At 31.5% G+C, this 22,128-nt stretch overlaps 2 protein-coding genes across 2 annotated transcripts in view; both read left to right on the forward strand.

Moving 5' to 3' along the window:
• Nucleotides 1–11,697, forward strand: part of LOC106106781 — a 24,818-nt gene extending 13,121 nt beyond the window's left edge. The window contains exons 36-55 of the mRNA XM_013287441.1: nucleotides 84–117; nucleotides 313–398; nucleotides 1,103–1,145; nucleotides 1,833–2,026; nucleotides 2,645–2,696; nucleotides 2,818–2,984; nucleotides 3,972–4,014; nucleotides 4,101–4,165; nucleotides 4,372–4,423; nucleotides 5,005–5,579; nucleotides 6,195–6,296; nucleotides 6,556–6,936; nucleotides 8,396–8,436; nucleotides 8,826–8,894; nucleotides 9,157–9,211; nucleotides 9,364–9,407; nucleotides 9,894–9,988; nucleotides 10,982–11,063; nucleotides 11,429–11,474; nucleotides 11,574–11,697. Coding sequence (XP_013142895.1) covers nucleotides 84–117; nucleotides 313–398; nucleotides 1,103–1,145; nucleotides 1,833–2,026; nucleotides 2,645–2,696; nucleotides 2,818–2,984; nucleotides 3,972–4,014; nucleotides 4,101–4,165; nucleotides 4,372–4,423; nucleotides 5,005–5,579; nucleotides 6,195–6,296; nucleotides 6,556–6,936; nucleotides 8,396–8,436; nucleotides 8,826–8,894; nucleotides 9,157–9,211; nucleotides 9,364–9,407; nucleotides 9,894–9,988; nucleotides 10,982–11,063; nucleotides 11,429–11,474; nucleotides 11,574–11,620 — 2,273 coding nt within the window. The 3' untranslated portion in view covers nucleotides 11,621–11,697. The remainder of the gene's footprint in view (nucleotides 1–83; nucleotides 118–312; nucleotides 399–1,102; nucleotides 1,146–1,832; nucleotides 2,027–2,644; nucleotides 2,697–2,817; nucleotides 2,985–3,971; nucleotides 4,015–4,100; nucleotides 4,166–4,371; nucleotides 4,424–5,004; nucleotides 5,580–6,194; nucleotides 6,297–6,555; nucleotides 6,937–8,395; nucleotides 8,437–8,825; nucleotides 8,895–9,156; nucleotides 9,212–9,363; nucleotides 9,408–9,893; nucleotides 9,989–10,981; nucleotides 11,064–11,428; nucleotides 11,475–11,573) is intronic.
• Nucleotides 11,698–12,196: 499 nt separating this feature from the next.
• On the forward strand, nucleotides 12,197–16,391 carry LOC106106481 (ubiquitin-like domain-containing CTD phosphatase 1). Its single transcript, XM_013287061.1, has 5 exons — nucleotides 12,197–12,444; nucleotides 13,401–13,582; nucleotides 13,994–14,129; nucleotides 14,746–14,957; nucleotides 15,376–16,391. The coding sequence occupies exons 1-5, from the start codon at nucleotides 12,273–12,275 to the stop codon at nucleotides 15,703–15,705; spliced, it is 1,032 nt and encodes a 343-aa protein (XP_013142515.1). The 5' UTR covers nucleotides 12,197–12,272; the 3' UTR covers nucleotides 15,706–16,391.
• The last annotated feature ends 5,737 nt before the right edge of the window (nucleotides 16,392–22,128 follow it).

Below are 22,128 nucleotides of genomic sequence, written 5' to 3' on the forward strand. Positions count from 1 at the left end.
AATCGCGAGCGAAAGCTAGCAAATAAATAAGTATTAAATAAAATAAAACCCATAAACATTATCATAAAATTTTATATTTTCAGTTAATTCTCTCCCATCAATAGATGAACCAATACCGTAAGTAGTTTCGTGGTTTTCGATTCTTAAAACAGTGAATAAATTCATACCCTGAAAACTTTACATCTAAGAAATTTGTGCCAAAACAACATGTATGGTACAAATATATGTATAAATTGTCATTCAAATTTATTTAAATATTAATATTGAATTAAAAATATATGCATTAATTAAATAAGATTACATTAAATTCAGGAATCACCTTATCGCTGAATTGAAAGAGACAAAGAAGGAACGGAATGTAAAGACCACTGGATGCACGACAGGAATGGAGTTTCAAAGTAAGAACAAACTTCTCTAACCGTGTACTTCCACTGCAGAAACAACAATAGAAAAACATATGATCTTTTAAAACAGAATGAGCACAATGAGAATTTATTCTAAAAAAAATGTTACCAATGATCATGTTACTTACTTATGATTTCTAGAAACAACACTTAAAACCACTGGTGTTCCACTAACAGAGAAACTGCCTTATTTCTCACAACTAAACAAACTTACAAATATTGTACTATAGTTTGTCTAAAAAAAATTACGTACGGCTGTAGTAGTAATAAACATTTATTTACTCTCATTATTAATTTGAGAAAACAGTATTTTTTTATATTCATAAGTTATAACTATAAATCTATCGATTCCAACTTCTATAAGAATAAAAATCGAAAATCTATAACATTCATGACTGATTTTACACAACCCATCCCTACTAAAATTGAAATAAATTGTCAAACTAATCTAAATTATTTAGACACACTATAAGTAGTAGTAAGTTGTGCTAACAATGGCAATAAAAAAAAAGTTAGCGATGTATCGATAACGGTCATTTTGTCTTCAAACACATTTGAAATCTGCTTCCTATTGGTTTCTATGTCGTCGTCTTAATGCGTACATGACGTTCAAACGACTTTATCTTTAAAGTTGGTACACCGCTAAATTCCCCGATTGTACATTTCAAAATTACTTAACAAGTGTTAATCTTTCACAGAGATCGACAAATACGTTTCAGCAGTAACGAAAATGAAATCTACGTGAGTAAATTAAATCCACATAATTATGAATTGTTTATACTTTCGTAAAACGTAATAAATTAACTAAAACTGTTACTTTCTTGTAAACTCTTTGGTATCATTCAGACTGTTTGAGTGTTGTATATTTAAGTGTGTGTTTACACATTTTTAAACATATTTAATCTAGTTTATCTATATTAGTATTATAAAGAAGAAAGATTTGTATTTTTGGATTTTTTTATCTATTGAAATAACTCAAAAACTACTTGGTCGATTTCAAAAATTCTTTCACCATTAAAAAGCTACGCCATCGTTGAATAACACAGGCTACATTTTTTATAATTTCTTACTTTCACGCGGAGGAAGTCGCGAGCAATAACATAAAAGCCTTAATAAAAAGATTTAGAAAGAAATAAATACGTTTATTCAAAAAAAAAAGAAAAGGAATTAATTCCGCATGTACTGCGATGTACACTGAAGCGTCGGTTTTCAATGAATCCTAAAACAGAACACAGAGTTTTACAGAATAGAAGGCTGAAAATCAGCTCCTCGTGGCATTGGCCATGTGGTATACGCTGAGCCTGCAGCCCATTGTTATCATATATTTTTTTTGTTAAATATTTTCACTGTAAAGGGGTTTTTATTTTATTTTATTTTTAAGAAAAAAACATTTATTTACACAACTAAAGTATGAATTCTTTATACCAGATACAACGAATCGAAACATGCGATATTCGTATCGGATGTGGACACGTGTTGTTCGATAGATGAATTAAAGAGGAACTATTCTCGCGGCTGCAACAAGAAGAGCTCCTGCCACGGCCCCTGCAAGCCCAGCTCCAAACGGAAAGGAAAGAAATGCGTCGATCGATCGCAGATATTCCCCGAGAAATTGTCCTGTGGTATGTTTTAAACTTTCAGGATTTTGTTAAGAAACCTCAATAATACAATTAACATTTTTGGACTTTCTAGAATGTATTTTAATTTATTCATTGACATAGGAAAAAAATGTACAATGTAACTTCTTACTAGTTTATTATGAATAAGAAATTTTAGATGGGTGGATTAATGTTTGTAAGGCCCAAACGGTCGAAGGGATCTCGATGAAATCTGGCATAGTTGCTTTTTTTTTAATTCCTAGCGGATGGAGTCGCGGGCGAAAGCTAATAAAATACTTTGTTGGTTTTGCTTTTACCAGTCCCATATTACAATTTACAGTTTAAATATTATAAATTAGCTTTTTGGATTGATCAGAAAAAAGCAATACTTTACTCACACTGATCTGCATAAATTGATAAGCCATTACTTAGAAATGACAGCTATACTGTCAATTAGTCAGAGAATACCACATCATGCAGCCTGTCTATTTATGGAGGTCAGTGTTTTTGCACGTAGATAAGTCAAACTTTTATTTATGTTTGTTCCTTTGTGGTGATCTAAAATCTGAACGATTGAATCGATCAGTCAAGATTTTAGTTTTCTAAGTCACAAACAAGTTATAAAGTGTTACACATTTTCAGGAGTAGAGTCGAGACGTGAAGAGACTAGTACTAAAAGATTTCCTAGCGATTCGTAAGTACTTTTACTTCAGACATTCAAATAAAAAGACTGAAAATTTTTACAATTTTAATTTAGAAAATAGCATCTGCAAAGTATCTTGTTACTTGTTTTTGTTGTATTCTTTGTGATATAGACGGACTCGCGACCAAGAGTATAAACCGCGAGGTTGTGTGCCGTACAAACCGCCGCCGGGCTCAGCAAAGGACACATGCGAGAGGGGCAATTGCTTCCCCTCGCCATGTGATAGTGAGAAGAAATGCTGCGCAGATTCCAAGCCTGAAAAGTCGCTAAGACGTAAAGGTTATTAGCTAAATAGAAATTTTATTGCCACAAAAAACTGCATAAGACATCTTACACTAAACCTTAACTTAGCTAGTAAAAAAAAGAAATGTGGCAAAAGGTGGCAAGCTCAGCTAAGGCAGGGACGGCGCAGGATATTACTGCGCTGGTTTTCAGCTGGCCCCTTTCCCTTTACACATAAGTATTGACACATAGGTAGGGTGACTTAACCTAGACAGACAATAAAATTTACCAATATTATCTTGCCCTTTCCCCACCGAAGGGCACAGTATGCTACTCTTCCATACAATTCTACCAGTCATATCTGAATTCATTCACTTGAATATCCTCTTTCACACAATTTAATACTTTCTTCGGTCTTCCTCTATCTTTGAAGCCATCTATTGCGATTGTATCTCGACTAGACGAAAGCGAATCAAAACTAAAGAAAAAAAAGTCTAGCAGACACATAAGATATAGAATTTACTATGAAAATTTGCGTTCTGTTTGCACTTTTACCTTTATCGTGTGCCGGAAGTCTAAATTTCTTCCATTTTATTCACCCTTTGCTTATAAGTAAAGGAGAGAAAGGAGAAATTAAGCCTTAGTAAGAGAAAATACCCACTTTCTATGCGTCCACTCTTTATTCGATTACACATAGGCAACGCTTCTGCGTTTCTGGATGTTTTGGACAGGGATCGATTCACCATTTTGCCACATTCAAGTGGCTTACTGGTTTAGAAACTTTAGATATAAAAATTCTAATTATGTTTACTCATTTGTTTGTCGCAATGTCTTATTGCTAAGCGAGGACCCAATCCGGTCAGCACTGCATACACATTTCAATTGTTTTGTTTGTCCTGTTAATTACGTGTTTACTATTATTATTTTTTTAATTACTTTGTTGTGTGTGTGTGTGTGTGTTTTTTTTTTTCTCTTATTCCAAATTGTGTTGTAGTGGTGATAAGATTAAATGTTATTTTATTTTATTTTTTTATTTTATTTCAGATTCGGATAGACGCGTCACTGTAAATTCAAAAGTGAAAACAATGTAAGTCTAAATAGTTTTTTAACACTACGTGTCGGGTCTAGAACAATATCTACACGATTGAGTAAATAATAAATGTGTTGTTACAGAGAGCCACCTAGCCCTTGTCCTCCTGAACCTATAATGAAGAAATGTGAGGAAGAAACTGCACAAAGTAAGTTTGCAACAAAAGAAAAAAATCAGAATCTTTCATCATACTATAAACTAAATAAATAAATAAAAATAAAAAAAGGCTTTTTTTATACTATAAACTAATGATATATTTAATGTGAACGTTTGGGTGGATGGATTTTTGTTCAAATTATTAACGTATCTTTAAATGTTCTTGTTTGATGTGTAATATTTTAAACCTCTTTTCAGAAACCAGGGTTATTGAGGTGAAACCTAAAGAATCGATCAAGTCTATTACACAGTATGTAATTGTTTTGAATATTGCATTAAGTGTTAAGATAATGGAAACGTTATAAAGCAACCATCAGCAAAGTTATTAAGAATCATAACCCACATTTGCAATTTCAGACATCTGTACTATTGTAATAAAGCGTAAACACACACTTCTTTGTTGCCTAAGATGTCAGCAATTACAGTATATTTTTGAATATTTATTTTTTTAATACAAAGCCCTACACTTACGTCACGCTTTAGGCTATATATTTCAAGGCCATTAAATTTAGGTCGTAAATATTTTGGAAAAAAGCCCTAATGTGGGAAAGAGACCATAAGATGCAGCCAACATCAAGGAAGCAAGGTTGTCATCATGTCATGTCATTGTGACATTTGTAATTGATAATTTCACAAATGTAAACAAATTTATAATTTCATGCGGGTGAAGCCGCACGGGAAAGGCTAGTCTACGATATAATTTGTACCATTCAATAATCTACCTAAAATAATGGATTTCTTTCTGTCCAACTATTATATTTAATATTAAAGAAACTTATATAGCAAGTTTTAAACAAATTACCAAAGCTAATAAAGTGTTTATTTTCACAGAGAATGTGGATGTACTGGGGCACCTCCAGCACCACAGCGATCAGTATCAAAAGAAAAACCTAAAAAGAAAGTAGACAAATCATCATCAGCGCACAGAGTAAAGAAACCACATACAGACGAATGTAAACCAAAAGCAAAACCGATACCAACAATCAAACCTAAACCGGCTTGTGAAGAGCCATCGAAGCACAATATTAAAAATACCGTTGTATCGGATACTAAGAAAACATCAACAGATAGAAGAAGAAGACGGGACGATGTTAGAGGGACTAAAATTAATACGTCATTAAGTGATACACAGACCTCTAGAGCAAGGCTCCGATCTTCGTCCAACGATAGTCGTATGCGACCACCATCGAGACAAACATCGAAATTAAGAAATAAATCAGCACCGTGCAACTATAGGAAGCCAGAAAACGAAAATAACGTGAAAAATAATGCAAAAACAGTACCTTCTAAAGAAACTACACCGTCTAAAGGACCTTCAGAAGAAAAAATACCTGTTAAACCAAAATCTGATTCGTGTGAACCTAAAGTGTGTAGTGATACAAGGAAGATTGTAGCAACGACACGTGGTAAGTCTTATTAATATAACAAATATGCTTAAGAAGATAGTGGATTCAGATATGACGGCTGATAGAAATGTATGGAAGCACATATTGTGCAGACCCTCCTCAGTAGGGACAAGTTCTCTTAAGATATCAGGCAGTTCTGACTTAGCTACATTAAAATTTAATACGTATCATATCTATATGATATATTATTTACTGACTTTTAGTATGGGTTTTAATAGTAAACGAGCTCTTCTCGTGAGGCTTCGTCGGTAAAAAATTTTTAGAGCTTTATTTTATTGTATACATTTGTAAAACTTTCAATTGCAAATATCCAAATTCAGATGCAAAAATGACAACAAAACCTTTGACATCTTGCTTCTTTACTGTTATTGGCTTGTAGTTTTTTTTTTTTAATTTATAAACATCATAAGTTAGCCTAAAGCGTGACGTTAGTGTAGGTCTTGTTAATGAAATGAGTAGTATTCAAAAATATACTGTGATGCTGACATCCTGAGTAGCCAATATTATACACTTGCTGCTGCTTATTAAAATGGTACTTGGAACTTCGTTCCACTGCCCCAAATCTAAGTAATCTTTGAACTTTAGTTAACTTTGATAATTTTATTTCATGTGCAGACGTTGCTGTAGACATAAGATGTCCGATCTGTACGTGCGCCACACAATGTCACGGCACGCGATGCTATCGCAGCACTGATATTATAAATCCAAACTTGAAAGGTAACTTGTATATTTTACTATAATTGTAAGAATCATTATTATTAAGATAATTCGTTTATTTAAGTGTTGCTAATCGAATTTTAAATTGAGATAAGGTTTTTTAAACAACAAACGCTATGAACATATTGTGTATATTTTTGAAGTTTCAATGTAAAGGGTTATTTCTAATTGAATGAAGTAAATTTTATAATAGAATTATATTATTGTATGCATAAAGTTGGTAAGAATAATAGCACCAATGTTTGCATTCAAAATTCAGTAAAGAAAGAAGAAGTGGAAAGCCAAGATATCTCTTTGGAGGACGATGCACTATTCAGCGATTATACAAGCGAAGAAATCACTGACACCACACTACAATCGCGCACAGTATGCAGTAGAGTAGCTATAGAATATTGCGAGAAAGTGCCAAAACTTAAACATCCTTGTAAAACTTGTTGCAAATCTATTGAAAAAATACGAAGAATAAAGAAAGTCAACAAAGGGACATGTACCAAATCGAGGAGATTAAAGGACGTGGGTACGATAACGAAAGCCTGCAAAAGTGATCAAATACAGAGGAGATGTTGCAGGAGAAATAAGGGTATTTGCACGGAAGGGAAATTGGTCACATTTAAAAGTTGCACACAAATAATTCCACCTTGTAAGTGAACTTCTTGAAATAATTCGCATTCGCTGTTAACAATCCCTAAGTCCCGTCATGAATATAGAAATTGAATGCTTGTTCGAATATGACAGATGTTATACGACTAAAGCGAAACAACATTTTTAGTTAGTTTGTTATTCTCTTGTTTTATATGTTCTTGTTTTAATTTCCATAAAAGTATATTAACCATTAATGTATGAAATTACTTCACATTTTCACAATTTTTAACGTGTAACTCGAGATTCGAATAATATTGTCAAAAAAAATAATTTAGACGTATCATAATAGAAAGTCAAGGAAAAATGATATTATCTACAAACGAGGAAGAAGTTATTCAAACAAAAGAAAAGTGCAGTTTCTTCAATAAACAAAGATGACTGTTTTTCGGACACTTTTAATAAGAAGTAGTTTTAGTGTTTTGTAGATTTAGCGTTCCATGTTTTTGACCAGTTTTTAGCTTTTTAGTAAGTAATTATATGTAATTCTCTTATATCAAATGGAAATGCATGTAGGAAGAATAAGGCTTAATAAAACAATAATTTTAAGGTGGTAAAAACATAGTGGCTTAGTGACCATTTCGGTTTTAATAAATTCGAATTAAATATTTATCTTGAGGTTTTATACGACTATAACACAAGAGCAATCATAATTGGTCCCAACTCACCTCCTTGGGGGATGCCATATGTAGATGATGATTATACGGTGAGTTAAGATTGAACAACACGTGTATTTAACTGAAATTAAACATATAACGATATGTAAAAACTTTTGTTATTGTCTTAATTATTCATTATTGAGATAAGAGTAGATTTATATAAGCAACTGTGTAAAAAGCAAATGAAAAGTTATGGAATCATTTAATATATCTGGGAGTAAAACAAGACGTTAATAAAACAATTAGAACCCGAAGAATAATTATAATATTGAAGGAAAAAAATTCGGACTTAAAAAAGGAAAGACGTGCAAATGTTTATTGTGGAGATGATGCAATGCAATGAAAATACAAGTGCATGTAAAACGCATAGAGTAGTAGAAGTAAACTGGACTACTGCAATCAAAGACATGAAAAGACTGGAAAACATATAACATACTAAATAAAGGATATTTCACTAATAAAAGTTCAATAGTTATGTCAGTACTGCACTGTCTTTTACGAAACTAAATACAAATGCATATCTTTAATACAAAAAAAAATGTTGTTTCGCTTTTCATCGTATAATATCTGTCATTTTAGGGTTCCGTATAATTTCACGTGTTATTTGTCCGACTGTCTGTTTTAATATTGACAATAGAATACCTTTTTTTCTTCACATCAGGCAGTTCTGACATAGCTACGGAACCCTGTATTGAAATTAACAAATTTTAATTCATGATTTATCATATTTTCTCTGTAAACCCTAATGCTTGTAGCAATTTTTTTGTTTCGAAAATAGTAAATTGGACCAATATTTTTCAGGTTGCCGTGACATTATGTCGCCTTCAAGGTATCTACTAGAGGTTCGTTTTATTTTGTCTTTATTAACATGACTAGCTCTCGTCCGCGACTCCACCCGCGTGGAATTATAAAACAAAAGCGATTATGTGTTCTTCCAGACTATCCTCTACATCTATGCCAAATTTCATCGAGATCTGTTCAACCATTTAGGCTACAAACTCTAACAAACATCCATCCATCGCAAGGGCGGATCCAGCTTTGGTGGCAGGAGGGTCACATAGACAGAACCTTTTTATTATAATTTATTATTAGTGTGATGAATTGTGCTCTTTCGTTTCGTATTTTAGAATACGTAGGGTCTACACTACCCCTCTTAACTTTGACTTGTAGAAAAATCAATTTATAGTTGGATGTCTACGCTCCATATTTGATATTGATTTATTATTTTCAGTCTCAAAGGCATTACAATGAAATGTTCTCTTCGAAGTATCTCCACACGAATATGTGCCCTGCATTTGTGGTAAGTTTTTTAGTTTCTGTATTTTTTAGTATAATTTAGTCTCTGATAATTTTGACGTTTACTATTTATCTTACTTAGCCCCTGTCCCACCAAATTGTAAAATATCTGATAACAATCCAACATGCCAAATTTGTTATGGAAATGTCGGATTTTGTTACCTTATCTAACAGTGACGTAATTTTTAAGCTGTCTGAACCTCTATCAGCCAGTGGTGGGACAGGCCCTTAGACTGCTTTTAGTATTTATAATGTCTATTTTACAGTCTCCAAAGCAAGGCGGTTTTTGTGCTTCAAAGGTCAAACGAAACTCGCAAAGAGGTGAGTATGAGAAATTAAAATTTTATTATTAACTGTTTCTATGATGTAGCCAATTCCCCTTCCCATCCTTTTCTATTAGGGAAGGATGGGAAGGGGGTTGGAATACATTAGGTAGATAAGTCAGGTTGAATGATGTTATAAAATAATTACAGGCTACAAGGTAAAGAAGCCGGAACACCATTCGTTGCGGCGGCAGGTATTGTTGAATCGAATATTTGCATTACTTCCCTTCCCCGTGAAATCTATTGCGAAATCTCTTATGTATTCTAATATACGTTTAGGTCCTGTCCCACCAAATTGTAAATTGTCTGATAACGATCAAACGTGGAAAATGTGTGATGGAAATATCGGATTTTGTTTCCTTATCTGACAGTGACGTCATTTTTAATCTATCTGAGCCTCTATCAGCTAGTAGTGGGACATGCCCTTATCTCTCTTTAAAATATTTATTAGAACTCATGTGATAGAGCTATCTCATATCATAAAAAAAAACAAAAGTGAGTAGGCCTATGTGTTCTTTTAGACTGTCCTCTATGTCTACCAAATTTCATCGAAATCTGTTCCGCCGTTTAGGTTACAAACTCTAATAAACATTCATCCATCCATCTAAACTTTTGCATTTATAATACCAACTAGTATGATTTAGAATCTCTTTGACCCAAATGATTTTGTTGTTTTAAAGACAAGTCCAAGAGTGAGTGAAGACCGCACAAGATCTGATGATAGCACAAGACCTGCCATCAGGCTGTTGAAAGGAATGAGACGATATAGACTAAGGTGAAATTTAATTTACAACGACCATATTGGCACATCGGATAGAAGAGTCTGCTTGTGTTTGACGTGCCAAATCGAATATACCAAACACGGTTACTGTATGTATTTAAATTTCCTGTCTTGGCGTGTTTTAGAAGAGACAAACTGTTGAATACGTTTTCATAGGAAAGAGGTAGAAAGATCTAGAATTCTTTTACTTCATAGTGATTTTCTATAAAGTTGTAATGCTTTGTCTTTGACCAAATTATTAAACAACTAGCTGTTCCCGTGCGACTTCATCAGCATGAAATTATAAAAAAAATATTTTATTGTTTACATTTGACAAATTATCAATAGCAAATGTCAAAGTGACATGACATGACAAACCTTGGCAATCTTACTTTCTTGATGTTGGCAGCAACTTATGGTCTCTTTCCTACATTAGGGTTTTTATCCAAAATATTTACCCCCTTAGTATAATGGCGTGAAAATATATAGCCTAAAGCGTGACGTAAGTGTAGGGCTTTTTATTTAAAAAAGAATTATCAAAAAAATATGTTGTAATTGCTGACATCTTAGGCAACAAAGGAGTGTGTGTTTACGCTTTATTATAATAGTATAGATGACCTACTTCAAGCTTATTTGCTTTTATTTCCCTAAATGCTATTTATTTTTCCGCTGCGCTTTATAACTCTGTATATATGATTAAATCAAAAACAATGTTGTTTTAATGGTCGATGTAATCGGCTGGTAAAGCCGCACGATACATTGGCACGGCACGTCGCGTGTCCGACATAGAGATCAAATTTATCTGACCCGGTGCATAAATAAAACGAAATTACAATAGTTACAGGCTTGTAGGACTTTAACTGTCTTGTCATATGTAGCTTTCTTTTATTTTCAATGTCTTTTTATTGTTTTCTGGCAGAATAATATTAAAACCGCCTCATCGGGCCAGATAAGTTTGCAGCACTATACGATATAAATGTACATTCACGTAAACAATTGTTTTCGCAGAAACGAAGCTAAATTAAACGCTGTGCGGAAACAAAAATGGCAAAGGCATGAATATGAAAGTCCCACAAACAAAATTTTAACGGTTTGTTTATTTTTTTTTATATGAGTAATAATTGTTTATTTAGTTGTAATGTAAAACCTAACCTAAAACTAGTTATATACGCTCAGTTCTCACAATTTTTACAGTTAGACTAGTAAAAACACTGCATGTGTAGGCAAAACTTGATTTTTTAACTGAAATAAGTTAAAACTGTGGAACTAGTATTGTACTATGTCTGGAATTATTTAATTTTTCAAAATATTGGTAAGGTGTAACGCATATAAAGCATCGAAAGGTTAATGGGTCAAGATTAGGTTATTCTATAATTTTTAGGTTATGTCGTAACTCAAGACTTTCTATTTGAAAGTTTTCGATACCTTACGTATATGGGAATTCTTTTTTTACAGCAATCACAGCAAAATTTATGTCTACAATACGGTGCTGCCGAAGACAGTAAGTGTCAAACACCAAAGCATTTTCCTATTATGAAGCAAATGCTCGTAAAATGACTGTGATGCAATGAAATGTAAACTTTTTTTTCTTCCTTTTCAGAAAGTAGCAGTTTAGCAGGGCACTGCAATTCTGCAAGTAGTTTTTGACGAATGATTGTTTTTAGTGCTGTTAATTTTGGTGTCTTTACTGGGCGTTGCAAATAAACATGTATTGTTTTGTTTAATTTGTGTTTTTTTTTATAATCCTATCAACGGTTTACTAAAGTGGTCGTAAGTCCGATTTTCAATTGTTTAAATCCAGGACCTATATTTAGAATCACCTAGAATCGTTTTGCAATAAACAGTAACACTACAAGCTTTTCAATGTGTATATAATTTTAAGATGTATAAGGAAAATCAAAGAATTAAAAATACCAGATGTTAAGTAATTATAACCAATAGGCTGTGTTAAACCATTGCTGGATGTACACTTTCCTTAATACCATCTAAAATTCGTGGCCTTCCGTTTTCCGTATCCAGCAACTTTCATAGAGACGCTTGCCGCATTAGGTAATCGATCAAAGGGATGAAGCTCCACGCTACTGATCGCCATTCTTGAGTTTATATTCCAGTATTTTGTCCTACAATCTGACAGCACTGGCTTGACAGATGTAATAAGCTTTTATAGTCTGTGCAAATAACATGAAAAACAAGGGTACAGCCCTAGCGTCAAAGTTGTTTTGTTTATGTGTCACTTTGGTGTCATTTGCAATTATACGAATCTGTACATGTACATTTTGCAAAACTCTTTAATGCAAAAATGTGCGATATAAATGATATTCCAATTAAATTAAGTGTTAAATGGAATGGAAAGGAATTTGATATACCGGAGCTGTCGCCATCGGATTCCGTAGCAATGCTAAAGATTGCAATCGAAAATGCCACGGGTGTTCGACCGGAAAGACAAAAACTACTCAATGTTAAGTTTGAAGGTAAAACTCTATTTTATTTTGATATAAATCTTACTATTTTAGTACATCCTTTCGAAAAATGTATTTGAAAAAATGATACTTATTTTAAAAAACATAAGTATTCAACCAAAAAACCGCACTTCTACCATAAAACATTTTATAATGTAATCTTTGCATAAAACATGTATGTAATGTATCTTACATTAGTTGAAAGTTAAAAAACTCAATCCTCATTAAGTACTTAACTAAAACTAGTTTTTAAGTCATAGAAATTGAGAAGAATGAGGTTAAATGTTACTTATGTACTAATCACATTACTATACATATATTGTAATATTATGGTACTAGTTTTTGCCCGTAACTCTTGCCGCGCGAAATTTAAAACACAATCTTATGTGGTATGTAGCTCATCAATTCTTCCAGGCTATGTTCTACATCTATGCTAAATTTACTTGTGATCTATTGAAGCATTCTGCAGATTCTAACAAACATTCATCCTTTCAATGTTGAGATGGATGTTTGTTAGAGTTGACTGCTGTACAGATATTGATAAAATTTGGCAAAGATGTAAATCATAGTGGTAGATGCATAGGCTTCTTAATATGGTTTTATTTTTATTCCAAAAAAACAAGTGGTGATGAAATCTACTTTATAATGTTACTAGCTGTTCCCGTGTGCCTTCATCCGCATAAAATTATGAAAATGTTATTATTTACATGTGTCAAATTATCAATAGCAAATGTCAAAATGACGACATGATGTCAAACCATGGCAACCTTGCTTCCTTGATGTTGGCAGCAACTAATGATCTCTTTCCCACATTAGGGTTTTTATCCAAAATATTTAACCCATAATCACATCACACATCTTAGGCAACAAAGAAGTGTGTGTTTACGCCTTTTTATAATAGTATAGATAATATTAGTAAGAATGATGCATTACAGTTGAGAATTCCATTATTGTTAAAATTGTTACAGGTAAAGTTGCTAAAGACAACTGTACTTTAGCAGACTTAAATCTGAAGCCAAACTTGAAGATAATGATGATGGGTTCTCTGGAGCAAGCTATAGAAGGTGCTCGGACTAAGCCCGATGTCGGAGATGATGTTGTCAATGATCTGGATATTGAGGAAGAAGAAGTTGATGTTGAAAACCAAGAGGTTTGTTAAAATATTCCATCAAGCTAATTTTTAAAAAATAATGTTTGTTTTTTTCATAACTATAAAGGTGGTAAAGCAAGCGATATTATAAATTGCTGTGATCTAACACAAACAAAATATTGTATCATTCTCTTTAAAAAAAAACTTTAAAGTATGTTTTTGTTTAATAATATAAAAACCATAGATTATAGCATGTTTTACTCTAACAGCCTTACAAATAAAAGCAGTTTAAAGTTAAACTTAGGAACAAACTGATAATCAGCAAAATTTGTACTAATATTTGCTACTCTGTTTATTCCTAATTTTACACCTTGTTTATTTGTTAGGCTGTAAGAATTTATTGCTAAGTTAATTGTTCATAACCTGGTAAATTCTGACCCTTGTATTCAATGTTTATTTCTGTCATTTCAGATATATTTAGCTAAAATAAACAAGAGAGTTCGTGATTATAAGATTAATATATTGAATGAACCAAGGCCTGGGAAAAAATTACTAGTTCTTGATATTGACTACACATTGTTTGACCATAGATCTGTTGCTGAAACCGGTATGTTTTATTATATTACTGTTTATTTTAATGAAGACCAACAGCAATTTCATGCATGTTTATTTTGTACAATTATACAACCAATGATGATAGGTCCTCACTAATAGAAATATACAAAAATATTCATGTGCTATTGAACAATAACAAAACAGAAAGTTAAACATTATAAAGTACTAGATATTCGCATGCGGCTTCATCCTCATGTAAAATTAGTTATTTATTTTTAATTATTGCCTACATTTGTGAAATTTTTCTTAGATATCCACAATTGTAGATACATTACCTACATAATTGACAAAGGAGATGACACCCAGAAATATGATGTTTTTGCTTCCTAATATTCTCACAAATTCTTTTTCCTTTTATATCTTACTAGCTTTCACCCGCGACACCGCCCGCGTGTTATTAATAAAGCAAAAGTAAATAGCCTATGTGTTCTTCCAAACCATCTACATCTATGCCAAATTTCATCATAATCTGTTCAGCGGTTTAGGCTACAAAATCTTACAAACATCCATCCATCTAAACTTTTTCATTTTTATTGTTAGTAAAATATGAAAACGCTAGGAAGGGAAAGAAATATCCATCCTAAGTTTGGCATATTTTTGATTCCTAGGCTATGAGCTGATGAGACCTTTCCTACATGAATTCCTTACATCAGCTTATGAGGACTATGACATAGTGATATGGTCTGCAACTGGTATGAAGTGGATAGAAGAGAAGATGAGACTGCTTGGAGTGTCCACTCATCAGGATTACAAGATTATGTTCTATTTGGATTATTTAGCAATGATAACAGTACATACAACGAAATATGGTACTATTGATGTAAGTTATCATTTTTAATTTTTTTATTTATTATGATCATAATGCTAGGTAACGCTCGGTTTCTAAAGTCTCCATTTATTTTATCATTATCTAATGATTTGTTAGTGTTAGGTTGACATGTTTGAAACAGAGTTAAACTAACGTTTCTTAGTTTAGGAATGCATTTCATGAACTTTTCAAACCAAAAAAACTAACAAATATTTAAATGTAACTGGGAAATCGGCCATGAGTGACAAATGTATTGCCAAGTAAAAAATCTTGCCATAGTATCTTACCTTTTAGTTAAATATAGATACCATTTATACACACCAGTAAAATGAAATAATTCTATCATGTAAAGCTTAAATTTTGCCATGTTTGTTCTTACATAATAGATTAGGTAACTCAGTATGAAGTGTAATTTTTTTTTAAATTTCAGGTGAAACCATTAGGTGTAATCTGGGGTAAATACCCTCAATATAGTCCAAAGAATACAATAATGTTTGATGACATCCGAAGAAACTTCATCATGAATCCGAAAAGCGGTCTTAAAATCAGACCATTCAGACAAGCCCATCTAAACAGAGACAGAGATAGAGAATTACTCCATTTATCCACATATCTGAGAGAGATAGCGCAATACTGTGATGACTTCGACCAGTTGAATCATAAGAAATGGGAAAAATACAAGCCTGATAGGAATAGGACTCAACTTGCGGGTAGTAAGAGAAAAGCTGAAGATAGCGCTCCGAGTACGCCGAGAGAATGACGGTATTTCACAAACTGACGGGCAAGTCAAACTCGAATCGCCTTATCGCTTAGAAGACTGCAATATTTTTACAATTATAGATAATGAGAGCCGTTCGCAATAATTATCTTAAAAATATATTTAGTTTGCGACTCGTTTAATAATTACAAAGTTTATTGAAGTAGCAGATCTTAAATATGCATTTAATAGGCTTTTCTGATGAACAAGGAAATATTAATACACCAAAATTTCGTCTTCCTTATAGACTTCCCAGGATGGCTTTTTTAATGCTTTTTCTCTAAAATTAAATGAAAAAATTCGAGAACGCAAAAAACAAGTTCATTTTAGATACCCTATTAAATTGAAGATAAACTAAATGTAATAAAATTAAATCTTACATAAAAAAAGCTTGCTTAAAGCCATAGATAATTTGGAGTTAAAAAAGGGTTTTCAAATACCTCTTGTTAAGGAAATTCCCTTAAGAACACTATATAATAAAAATGTCATTTAAAAATCGATGCTCTTAGTCGTCAAAGTTGTATTAAATAATTATATTAAATTAAACCATCTTTTCCATTTTTAATAGCTTAATTAATTAGTTTTAAGTATTTTTCACCAGTAATATAGTCAATAAACTGCACCTTTGAATAAAGCAATGTGAAATAAATATGACATTGTATCGTAATCCTTAGTTTTACTGTTTTTCAAATATATAAATGTAAATGTTAACCTTTTCGATTTTTTATGGCAATTTCAAAGTATATTTATGGCAACATCATACTTGTTAATGTCAGAATTTTAAGTTATTTTTAAATGCTTACATAATAGTATTAAATTAATTAAAATTATTTAATAAATGGTTTTTAATAAAGTCATGACAATAATTGTAAATTCAAAATTATTTTCTTTCCTCTCCGATAAATCCTTTTACGAATTCTTGACAAAATACTTAATTCTTCTAAAATTACTACATTTCTCTGCAGTCTCTATGCTTCATAACCTCAAACATTTTCAACTTATTATTTATTAGGCTGAACAAACTTTTAAGCAATATAAACTAAGGGCAAGCATTTAATGCATTGTATTATTATTATAACTGGCAACTTTGTCACTAAAAAAATGCTCCTTGTATATTAGGAATAATTTAACAGTAAATTAGAATAGAGATATTTATAAATGATTAAAATAAAGTATTGAGTATAAAAAATTGCATTTTTATTTACTAGCATTTTATTTGTACAAAAATCTTGGAGGTCTCAAATTAAATCTTATTATAATACACATCATCATGTTTTCGTAAACGTCTTTCTTAGAAATTCTTGTATTTTTCAATTTGTTGATCACAGCTTCTTATACAACTAACTTATAAAGATTAAAAAAAAATAGCACATTTAACAGTTATTCGATAGGTAAATGAAAATCTTACGAAACTAAAGTAAGGCACTTAAAGTACAACTACATCATATACATATAAAACACTGAGAATTAAAACTGAATACATAAACATACCTACGTATATAAAAATATTAGTAGACATAACATTAAAAGCATATATCAAAATAATCGATAGTAAGAAAAATACATAAATCACTAGCAACCATAGGAGAAACATAGTTTTTTTAGAGTTAGATATTGTTCTAAAATTTTATAAAAGAAATAAAAAACAGATTACTAGTCTCTGTTTAAATTTAAAATTTATCATTAGCTAAATTGGATTTACGCTGATCCACAGGCAGCACAACATTCGAGACAAATTTGACTAGCTTCGCAAGTACCAGTAAGACATTCACACAAACAATTCTCGTAGCAACAAGCCGCGAAACACGTTACTACAATATCCATACAATGAGCACAAAATGTGCACAAATCCAACGGACACAAACAGCACTCATTCATGTTATTTTCACTTTGAATATTTCTGTCACCATCTTGTTGATTTTCCCGCGCTTTCACAGGTTGACAGGTTATAACATCAGTTTGAGTTTTCCCCGGTTCAATTTCAACTGCACTGGTTAAAGGCACTCGAATACTTTCGTCGACAGTATCGGTTGATGTCATTTTACAAAAACAAATATAAAATTCAGCTGGTAAATTAAATTTTAACCATTTTTAGAGCAACAACCGTAGGCACAGACGTCGTCGATCTCAAAGGAGTGAATATGTGCTTTACGAGTAAATCGGTAAACCAATCAAACGTTTATAGAACGAGATGACTGTTACAAAATATTTTATTTATAGCGTTGTGACGTTCCCCGCCTATTAGATTATTGTTTTTATGACGTAATATTCTGTTATGGATCTAGCTTTTAAATTATGAGGTAGGATTTCATGTAAATGTTTGGTTTAATTATAAATTCAATATGTTTTTAATTTTATGTATTCCAATCTTTTTTTAAATATTAATTTCAAATTTACCAGCCAATGTATATTGAACATAAGTATAGGAATTTATATTATTCTATATATTTCAACAATAATCTTGACGATTAGTATACAAATAGATTAATAGCTTTTATTAGGCAATTAATTAGAGATTCGTGTACGTCGTAGCTCTCTCGCTACCGTAGACTCTTAGGTAATGACACTTATTAGCTGCGAATCACGCCCAGTCGGAAGTACTTTGTTTGATATCAGTTTTTTTCTATTCCACTGGTGCAGCTATTCGCTTGGTGGAAATAGGTATTAACAATACTCTGACTTGTGTGTCCTTCAACCATCACTGACAGCTGACAGGGACAGGCATTAAAAATTTAAAATGCAAATGCAATGCAAACAGGATTCATTCATTTTTATTTATTGGTGTTGCGTGATTGCGTATTGGTTGAGTTTTGGAGCAAAGATAAATAAAATGACGCACAAAATTAATAATACACTTACGAATTGCATTATAAATTAACCAATGATTATCAATTATCAGTAAACGGTTTGGTTTTGAGCTCATCGGTATTAACATACGTGCAAAGTTCTACTTAATTACTCGGAGTGAGGAAAAAGTCAGAAGTTTGTTTTAAATTTAGTTAGTGGTAAAAAGTTGTGAGTTTTAAAACAAAAAACAACGTAATCGAATTAATTTTAAAATGACAGAAGTTATAACTTCTCAACCAACATTTAACAACACAAACGCGTTACATGACGATCCTCCTCGTTACGAAGATGTGATTTCAACACAGCCTCACCGTAATGAAAGGATTCAAAATATTAATACAGATGAACAAATAGAGGCCACAAATATGGAAAACGACATCAAAACAGATAACGTAAATCAAGAACAAGAGAATGAAGAAGAAAGAAGACGTAACAGGAGACAAGCAGATGATTGTTGCTGTATTTATGTTGGTGGTGATGATTGTTTCCTTTCAAATTGTTGTATAAGCATAGGTAATTGTACTGAATCTTGTTGCGAAAGTTGTGGTGACTGTATACATGAGAGTTGTGAATCTAATGATAGTGGTCAGAATGATGATAGTTGTTGTGTTGGTTGTTGTAATGACGATAGTGGTCAAAATGATGATACCGGTTGTGTTGGTTGTTGTGATGGTGATAGTGGTGGGAATGATTGTTCATGTGATTGTAATTGTTTTGATTGAATGAAAAATAACCCATTCAATTTAAATAGATTTATCTTAAGATACATTATATGAAATGTGTTCATATATATCTTTACAAAGGGTTTAAAATGTGTAATGCAAGTTTTATATGATTTAGAATTTTAATAAGTTAAATCTAATATAGTATATCTCACTCAACACAAAATTGTGCCAAATTCAATAATGTGACTATTCATAAGTTATTTTTTACTTTTTACATTCTTATGATAGCTCATCTGATAATTTTCATTACTACATAAAACATTATTTTTTAATGCTGACATCCAATATTTTATATAAAAGACTAACAAAATGGACAATATATTTCTATAAAAGTGGTAAAGCAGTCATGTTAAATGGTTGTAGGAAATACCTAGGAAAGACCTCAAGTAAAACAGCCTTGAAACTCATCAATTTGTTAATATTAGGAATATGTAATAAATTATTCTTTGTAAGAATAACAACATAGTTTACCTTATGTCTATAAAGTGTAATATTGATAAAACTTTGTATTTTTAATATAGAAATACAAAGTTTCCTCTAACAAGTTACATGTACAAAATGTTTACTTAAATGTACTTAAGATATTCAGTTTTGACAAAACTTTAGATATTTATGCTTTTACCTGTTTTTATATTACTTTACTATTGTGTACATCTTTTTAATAAGGTACATAAATGTTTGTGAAAATTTAATTCTTATAACAATATATCTTGCATTTGGTCTTACATTGTGCCAAATTTATAAGACTGTTCTAGATTTTAAACTATTTAAGACCGGTCCCACAATATGTGATGGAAATATCAGATTTTGGTACTATTTGACTGTGACGTTATTTTTTATCTATTTGAGCCGGTGATGAGACAGGCCCTTAGTCTTACCGCTTTACTGACTGAGTTCAATAGAAGTTGTTCTTAGAACTTAACTCTGGATGCAGAAAATAAGTTTTTGAGTATGAGAGATGTCACTAAGCAACTGTCCAAGTAATCTAATATGAGACTAATTGTTAGTAACTACTGAACAATGTTTTATAGTGATTTTATTACTATTTTATTATATTTACGACCACTTCTTAAGAATAGAGTATTTTATTAGTGTTTAATGGATATAATGGTAGTTTAGTTGGTGTTTTATAAATTTTATGGATGGAAAATTTACAAATATAAGATAAAATGATCTTACATTGTAAAGATTGATTCACTTAGTGTTTGGATCTTGCAATTCTCAAACAGTATACTTGCAACTGTACTTACAACTTGTAAACTCTTGTAACATTTAATATATTTTATATGTTTTTATGGACAAAAGCCTACAAATTGTCAATCATGTGTTCAAATGTTGTAACAACTCAACCATTATCTAATAAATCAGAAAATACAATTTCTGATGAAAATAATTATGGAAAAATGAATACCCTTTGTATTCAAGATATTGACGAAAATAATCAAAGAAATTCCAATAACTATTCCAAAGAAGAAAGTAATAAAGAAATTATTGATAGAGAAGAAGCAAGTGATAGTTGTTTTTTTAATCGATTTATTTCAAATTGTTGTCAATTTGGCAATTGTGGTCAGAATAGTTGTTGTGGTGATACCCAATGTGATTGTGTATGTTTATATCGTGATTGTTGTAAATGTAGTAGTATCACTAATAGTGATAGTTGTTGTCAATGTGATTGCATTTGTTTTAAAAATATATAAACTTACTATCTCAATTTTTGTAAAGCATTGTTTAAGAGGAATCAAAAAGTAATGATTGGATGAAGCTACTTAATTTTTATTTCATTTATGTAAAAAAGTAAGTGAATCTGCGTTATTATATTACTTTATACGTAATATGAACGTCTGTTAATTTTCATAGTAAAGTTATCGTCTTATATGTTTTTTTATTTATGTCTTGTTTGTAGAGCAGTTTTCTACATTATTATTGTGATATATAAATAAATATACAAAATTCAACCTGTGTTTCAATCGTTAATTTAAAAATACGTACAAGCGCTTTTATGACGCGCGTTAAAAAGTGACCAAAACCTAACAAATGATTATCTATGTAGATATCGATTGATACGCTTTCAACGATTTTAATGCGTTAAGAGCCAGTGTCAATTGCGGAATCAAAACATCTTAGAAAATAGGCTATGTTCTACATATATACTAAATTTACAGATATGTTTTAATATTTATCAATCCATCAAGGTCATTTAAACGGAAAAACCTAAAGATAATTATACAATCATCTTTAATATTCATAAAATCATCATAAATGACAAGAAACCTGAAAGATGTAGGTTATAAAATTTTAATATCTTAAGGATAATAGGTTACCGGATGATTTTAATTTAAAACTTTTTATATAAGTACAGAATGTTTCTTCATAAGTTTAGGAACGAAATATTTTTTTTACCTTAACGAAACTTGTAACATTCCAAAGATCTATATCCTGATATCTATTTGCATTCCACTTATCACTAAATCTGTGTTTTCCAATGTCCCAATTTCAGCCATTACAAATTAAAATTGGAACAGTAGCTTTCTTGTCAGTTCAGGAAAACTAAGATTTTTTTTGTGTCTGAGTTGTCACTTGAGGCATTTACAGCTTGAGGTGGCCGAACGCAGGTTGCGCTTAGCCTAAACCTCATGAGTAACTAGGCTCGAAGGCACCTTTGGGCCGTTACTTCGTTATTACCGGATTGGGGAAGGTTAGAAGCCCCCCCATAATCTACTAGCTACTGTGTGTTCCTTATATCTTAGTTGCTGTATTGCTAATCATAAAAGAATTTTAATATTAATTTGTAGATACTTGTTTTGTAGTGGCTATGAGTAACAGGAGATAAAATGTCATACAACCAGTTTGTAAC

Source organism: Papilio polytes, unplaced genomic scaffold (assembly GCF_000836215.1).
Source record: "Papilio polytes unplaced genomic scaffold, Ppol_1.0 DF822178.1, whole genome shotgun sequence".
Lineage (NCBI taxonomy): Eukaryota > Metazoa > Arthropoda > Insecta > Lepidoptera > Papilionidae > Papilio > Papilio polytes.